Source organism: Humulus lupulus, chromosome 2 (genome assembly GCF_963169125.1).
Source record: "Humulus lupulus chromosome 2, drHumLupu1.1, whole genome shotgun sequence".
In the NCBI taxonomy this organism is placed as follows: domain Eukaryota; kingdom Viridiplantae; phylum Streptophyta; class Magnoliopsida; order Rosales; family Cannabaceae; genus Humulus; species Humulus lupulus.
In genome coordinates this window covers 132,851,877-132,859,144 of record NC_084794.1, presented here as the reverse complement: position 1 = coordinate 132,859,144, position 7,268 = coordinate 132,851,877, and the positions used below count along the sequence as shown (strand labels likewise).

The 7,268-nt window shown below is 42.7% G+C and overlaps 1 protein-coding gene across 1 annotated transcript; it reads left to right on the top strand.

Moving 5' to 3' along the window:
• Positions 1 to 1,000: 1,000 nt before the first annotated feature.
• LOC133816306 (uncharacterized) lies at positions 1,001 to 2,831 on the top strand. The gene is made up of 2 exons (XM_062248868.1): positions 1,001 to 2,169; positions 2,257 to 2,831. Exons 1-2 carry the CDS (start codon positions 1,723 to 1,725, stop codon positions 2,788 to 2,790), a joined length of 981 nt encoding a protein of 326 aa, XP_062104852.1. The 5' UTR covers positions 1,001 to 1,722; the 3' UTR covers positions 2,791 to 2,831.
• Positions 2,832 to 7,268: the final 4,437 nt, after the last annotated feature.

Sequence of the window (7,268 nt, the reverse complement as noted above, 5' to 3'; positions counted from 1 at the left end):
GATTATTGATATTGTTCATGCTATGATGTTATGGTTTTCTTGCTGGGCCTTGGCTCATGGGTGCTACGTGGTGCAGGTAAAGACAAGGTAAGCTGGATCAACCTTGATTTGGAGAGCTCTAGAGGCGGAATGTACATAGTTAGCTGCTCGGCCGCCACGGTCGTGGGATGGACAGGAACAAGAGAACCTTAAATGTCTATTTTTCCCTTAGAGTGGCTTGTAGTTGTATATAACCCTGAAATTTTGTAAACCGTCCTTTAAACTCTATTTCTTTTGGGATCCCATGTACGAAATGTTTATTTAAATGAAATGTATCTTTTATGACCAAAACCTTTTAACCCTAGTTCAATTATAGTTCCAGTGACACGTCTTTAAATAAATAACTTGGTTAGCAAGTCTTTCACCTTTACAAACACACAGTGTAACGGTCTTGGCTATGTAGGACGTTACACGCAAGCTCCAACAAAAGGAGTTGCTATGCTCTGGGTGATAACGACCCTGAGTTGAAGGTCAAGCTCGCGGCCTGGAGTCGCGAGCACATGAGAGCTAGGGCCTTACTTCCCCTAAAGGATTATTTTAGGAAATTCTTGGATTATGCTGGCATCGTCCCATTCTAGCTCCAATCTAACTCGTACAGAGTTCTGACCGCTATGAAATTGTTGTACCATGAGATGAAATGGGACAGGCCTTCAACACGGGAGATTCTATATCTCTTTTGTCTTAAGAGTAACCCTTCTCGAGCTCATGGAGGAGATGGGTTTTAATATCTGTCGAGCTACCCGAAGGAGAAGCGGTTGTTCGAGGATATTCCCAATCATCCTCCAAACTTCAAAACCATCTTCTTTTGGACAGATGTCCTCACTCCTTCCCAATTTTACTCATTCTAGCGAATTTGTAAGTATCTCGCCATGGTTCTTTTTAATTCTCTTTTTCTTTTATTTTCGAGCTCGAAATGCTCACTCAGATCTTTCCTACAACCAACTACCACCGACCAGGGCCAACTAAGGCCATGAAAGATCACAAGGAAGATATTCTCAAGATTCCTTACGGTTGGCAGTCCCTCGCTTACCTCCTTCACGAGGATAAGCTCCAGGCTTGCGGTCTCGTGGGTGAAGGCGAGTCCACCGATGACTCGGGAATCCGTGAGTTTGCGAGATGGGAAGATGTCCCTATACCAACCGCCAAGCTTCCCTCCAGAAGGAGACCCTCGAGCTCACAAGCCCGAGCCTTTGTTCATCCTCTATTTGAGCTCCCATGCTCAAGAACTGAAGCTCAGGACAAGGCTTCACTGAGCTTAGCAAACAGAGGTAAAATAGTGTTAGACTTGTCCAAGTGGTCTCCTACTCTTCTTAGGCAGGAGCCTAATGTAGTGGTTCTTTTTAACAATCCTAGGAAGAATTTCATGGTCTGGTCGGGGTAGATCTTAAAGTCCATAGGTTCGATAGTTGGCTAGGGAAGTACGAGACTATGTATAGTCTAAACGAAGTCTGGGACAGGATTGCTATCCAGTATGGGACAAACGATTATAGGGATTTAACGAGACTGTCTCCCACCTATAGAGAGGGAACCCCCTTAGAGTCATCAGAAGGCAGAGGGATTTCCTGGTCCCCGAGCTCAAGCTCGTCAAAATCTTCCAGTTAGGTTTCTTTTCACCTAGAAGTCTCATCATACACTAACATATAATCATCTCTTGATGTTTTGTTCTTCCTTTTTTCAGGTGAGATGGATTCGAACTTGGACAAACTTCTCAATAAACATGTTGCCTCAAGAGCAAACAAACACCACCGAGCATCTCAAAAGGGGGGCCGCCCTTCCAAGCTCACCAAGAAGTCTGATCTGCCCCCATTAGTCTCGAAGCCTTCCGACCTAGGCCAGGTCACCGACCCTACAAGACTAACGGAAGTCGTGGCCCCTCCTCCTGCGAGTCAACTAAAACAAGCTCATCTTGCCCAGCCTCCTATCCAAGACTGCCACCTCACTATCACAACCTACATGCTTAAATTTGTGGTCGATAGCGCTGCCGGTACTTCTGGGGTCCAGCTTGGTTCTGATGCATTGACTTGTGTGAGCCAATGCCTTAGCAGCCTCGGGGCTCCCCAGTGGGATTTCTTGACCACCTGCCAGAATGCCAACACTCTTTTTGACAAGAGTGGAGAGTTACTCTCTTCAGTAAGTTATCTTCTAAGAATTGACAGGCTCCATGTTTTTGTGCCAACTCTTTATTTCTTTGTTTTTAACATCAGTTTTTAATTGCAGGCCTTCTTAACCTTCATTCAGCATAATTATATCCTGAACCAAGAGGTTGCAACGAGCAAGGTGCATGCCCAAGAGGCCAGAGATGCACAGCTCAGGGCCAAGGACGATCTTAAAAAGGCTCGGCTAGAGATGGAAGCAGCCCGGAGGGAGGTGGAAGCTAAAGATGCAGAGATTAAGACGGTCCAGGAGCTGGACGCCACGCTAGAAGCAACCCGTAAGGAGGTGGAGGCCAGGGATATAGATATCAGAAGGGTCCAGGGGAAAAATGCCAAGTTGGAGGAGGATAAGAAGACGACTTTCGAGTTCATCGAGAGTGAGAATGCTTGTCTTCTTGAAGAGTTTAGGACCAAAAAAGATCACATCGTTGACATGGCGATGTATCGCATCTGGGCTAACAAGCCCGACCTTGATACTAGTTTCTGTCCACCAGGGAAACCGAGTTTGTCACCAGATGGCAAGCTTGATTGGATGAGGAAGTGGCCATGCTCGATGCTGAAGAGGCGGTGGAGGCCATCGAGCAAGCCGGGACTGTAGTTGATGGGGCCGCCAATCCTTAAATTCCAACTCATGGTTTGCGACCCATTTTTGTTTCCTTTGTAATTACACATTTATATATATATATATATAATTTTTTTATGCCCTTGGGGCAAAGACAATTTTAACTAAGGTTGAGTTATTTGATAAGTTTATGTTTTAATGGTAGTTTATTTTTTATGCTTAAATCCGTTTCTCCAAATCTTTATGCATACTATTTACCTTCATCATTTTTTCCTTTATCACACAGTTCATATTCCTAGCTTTGAAATATTTCGAGCATGCCATAAAGTACTTTTTGTATTTGTTCATCTATACAAATATTGTCATGCTTAAGTTCGAATTTCCATGTATTCATACATAGTTCTTTCGATTGCACATTTTTTGACCTCGTTATCCTCAAAATCGAATATTACTTTACCACTTATTATGAAATACTTATTGGCATGTAACCTTGTTAGTCTAGTTATTTCTCGCTTATTTATAGTAACTTTTCCTCATCCTCAACTATGGCCTCAAGGTTGCTAGGTTGAAACTTATTTGCAAAAATTTCCAGCTCTGTCTCGACTTATAAATTTTTTGTTGGTTTATCTAGAATTCCAACTTTAATCATGTCGATTATAATTTGCTGGTTCATTCTAGACTTGTTTAGTTTGTGTTTGGTTAGTAATCCATACACTTTGACTAATTTTATTTCAGTTTTATTGATGCTATATTTTCGAGCTCATGGTATGATTGTATACCACTTATGCCCCCTTAATATCTTATGATTGCAATCTTAGGTTATTGATTTTTGAGAGCTTGCAAAAAGTACAACAATAAAAATACACAAAATTTGAATAAAAATCAGTGCTTTATTGATAAAGAGCAAAAATTAAGTACAAGCTTGGTTACAAATAAATAAACATCATTCACACATTAGTAATAATAAGGTCGTAGATGTTCACCATTCCAAGCTCGTGGTACCAATTCTCCATTTAATCTCGCTAGTTTATAAACACCAGGTTGAATAATGGATTCAATTTGGTAGGGTCCTTCCCAATTAGGCCCGAGCACGCCTGTCGAGGGGTCTCGTGTGGCCAAAAACACGCGTCTGAGCACCAAATATTTCAATCCAAATTTTCTATCTCGAACCCTCTTGTTGAAGTATCTTGTAGCCATTTGCTGGTATGCAGCGTTCTTAAGTTGGGCTTCATCTCATTTTTCTTCAATTAGGTCTAGAGTTTCTTCAAGTTGGGATTTGTTTGAGGTCTGGTCCTAGGCCTCGCGTATGATTGTTGGGATTTCGACCTCAATAGGTAGCATAGCTTCGCAATTGTAAGCCAAGGAGAAGGGGGTATGTCCTTTCGAGGTCTGAGTTGTCGTTCTGTAGGCCCATAGGACTTGTGGTAATTCCTCTAGCCATTTTCCTTTAGCCTCTTCAAGCCTTTTCTTAATAGAGCTTTTCAGAGTTTTGGGCTTTGACTTGGCCATTTTCTTGTGGATGGGCTACTAAGGAAATTTTTTTGATTATCCCATTCTTTTCGCAGAACTGTGTAAACGATTCTCTATTGAATTGGGTTCCGTTGTCTAATACTATTTTCCTTGGTACCCCGTGTCTGCAAATTATATTCTTCACCATGAAATCCAAAACTTTCTTTGAGGTGATAGTGGCTAGAGGTTTGGCCTCGGTCCACTTCGTGAAGTAATCAACATCAGCTACGACATATTTTACTCCCCCTTTTCCTGTTGGTAAGGATCCTATGAGGTCGATTCATCATACTGTGAATGGCCATGGAGAGCTCATCATGATGAGCTCGGTTGGTGGAGCTCGCGGAATTGAAGTGAATTGCTGACACTTATCATAGAGCTTGATGCATTCGAACGATTCCGCTTTTACTGTAGGCCAGAAGTATCCTTGCCTAATCACCTTTTTTGATAGACTATGCCCCCTAGTGTGGTCTCCGCAAAATCTTTCATGGATTTCTTCTAAAAAATTTCTGGCTTTGGGTGGAGTTACACACCTAAGCAATGGCACATAATACCCTATTCTGTGCAATTTCCCTTCCAAGATAGTGTACCTTGGTATCTTGTACATAAGTTTTCTAGCCTCATTTCGGTCTGATGGGAGGTTCCTGGTTTTGAGGTAGTCAATTATGAGAGCCATCTAGGTTGGCTGTGAGTCAATCATATTGATGCCATCTTCTTCAGGCTCGACTATGCTTAGGACCGGTAGGAACTCGATTGACACCACATTGAGTGTATCAGCTTCCTTGGTTGTGGAGAGCCTAGCTAAAGCATCTGCATTCGAGTTTTGCTCCCGCAGAACTCGAATTGCCCGAATGCTGCTTTGACCTTCTCCAAGTAAGTTGTCATTTTGGTTCCCCAAGCCTGGTATTCTTCTAAAACCTGGTTGAAAACCAACTAGGAATCACTGAAGCAATGGATGGCTTTTTCTTTAAGCTCGGAAGCTATCCGAAGTCCTGCTAGTAGTGCTTCGTATTTAGCCTTGTTATTTGACGCCTCGAAGCCAAATTGTAAGGCTGAGTGAAAATGAATTCCCGTTGGATTAATCAAAATAATTTCTGCCCCCGATCCGTTCTCATTTGAAGACCCATCGACGTAAAGTCTCCATAGCTCGTGGGATGGGGTTATGACTTCCTCGTTGGTGATTCCCGTACATTTGACTATGAAATCTGCTAAGGCTTATCCTTTGATCGTTGTTCTCAGGTGATAAGTGATCTCGAATTTTCTGAGTTCAACTACCTATTTTAACAGTCTTCCGGACGCTACTTGCCTCAATTTTTGATCAGTCAATACGTGTACAGGATGTGCCTGGAAGTAAGGTCGGAGCTTTCGAGATGCATGTATCAAGCACAAGGCCAGCTTTTCCATTAATGGATATCTTGAATCTGCCCTCAATAACCTTTTACTAACATAGTAAACAGGTTTTGTACTTTCTTATCCTCTTGAACAAGTACTGCGCAAATTGCATGCTCAGTTGTGGCGAGGTATATGTACAATACTTACATGTGATTGGTTTGGATAAGATTGGTGGTTCAGTGAGGTGATTTTAAACGCCTTGAAAAGCGAGCTCGCATTCGTCTGACCATTCAAAGTTCTTGCCCCCTCTCAAAAGATTAAAGAATGGAAGGCATCTGTCTGTAGATTTTGATATGAACCTACTTAAGGCCACCATTCGTCCAATTAAAATCTGGACATCTTTATGTTTTCGAGGTGAGGTCATATCGATAAATGCCTTGATCTTATCCAAGTTTTCCTCTATGCCCCGAGCATTTACAATGAATCCGAGAAACTTTCCCGAGGATATTTCGAATGAGTATTTTTGTGGATTGAGTCTCTTGTTGTATTTTCAGAGTACAGCGAAGCATTCTGCGGGATCATCAACATGGTTATAGTTATGTTTGGACTTCACCAGCATGTCGTCCACATAAACCTCCATGCCGTTCCCTATTTACTCGACAAACATCCTATTCACCAATCTTTGATATGTGGCCCCGACGTTCTTGAGCTCGAAAGGCATCACATTGTAACAGTACCAAACTTTATCGGTCATAAACTCGTATGTTCCTGATCAGATGCATACATGACTATCTGGTTATATCTAGAATACACATCCATGAACGACATGATGCCGTGACCTACGGTAGCATCTATACGACCTGATCAATTCGAGGTATGGGAAAGCAATCTTTTGGACATGCCTTGTTGAGGTCTGAATAATCAATGCAAGTTTGCCACTTGCCATTTGCCTTCAGCCTTTCGACCTCCTCTTTCAATGCTTTCTTCCTTTCATCATCTAGGAGCCTTCTTTTTTTATTTTTTTGGTGGGAAGCCTTTTTCTATGTTGAGTGCATGGCTTATAATGTTTGGGCTGATTCCAATCATGTTTGAGTGCGACCATGCAAACACATGTTGGTTTTCCCTCAGGAAGCGGATTAATTGCTATCTTGCATCCTTTGGAAGGTTCTTCCCTATCTTTACCACCCTTGTGGTATCCTTTTCATCGATCTCTATGTCCTTGAGCTCTTCGATTGGTCTGAGATCGACCCTATCCTCTTCTATCCTGGGGTCGATCTCTTCTTCAACTTCGTAGACTGTCTCGCTTATTTCTCGGATGAACACAAGTGCTTGTGCACTTGTTTGGACCTTCCCCCTCATCGAGATCCTGTAGCATTCTCGAGCGTCCAGCTGGTCTCCTTTCAGTGTCCCAATGCCACTAGGTGTTAGGAATTTAATGGACAGGTGCCTCATAGATGAAACTTCCCCCAACCCAATTAGGGCTGGTCTCCCGAGCAGTACATTGTAGGTCGGAGGGGTGTCCACCACTATGAACTCCATTATCTTGGTTACCAAGATTGGATTGTCTCCCAAGGTCACTGGGAGGTTGATAGATCCTGTGCTGGCTATTCCTTCTCCTGAAAATCCATACAACGTCGTCGTATAGGCTTTCAGGTCTTGAACGGAGAGTCCTATCT

Excerpts from the sequence above, each read along its gene's own strand:
- LOC133816306 (XM_062248868.1), top strand. The coding sequence starts at position 1,723 with ATGGATTCGAACTTGGACAAACTTCTCAATAAACATGTTGCCTCAAGA. Across the intron at positions 2,170-2,256 it reads GTGGAGAGTTACTCTCTTCA|GCCTTCTTAACCTTCATTCA; the intron begins GTAAGTTATCTT and ends TTTTAATTGCAG.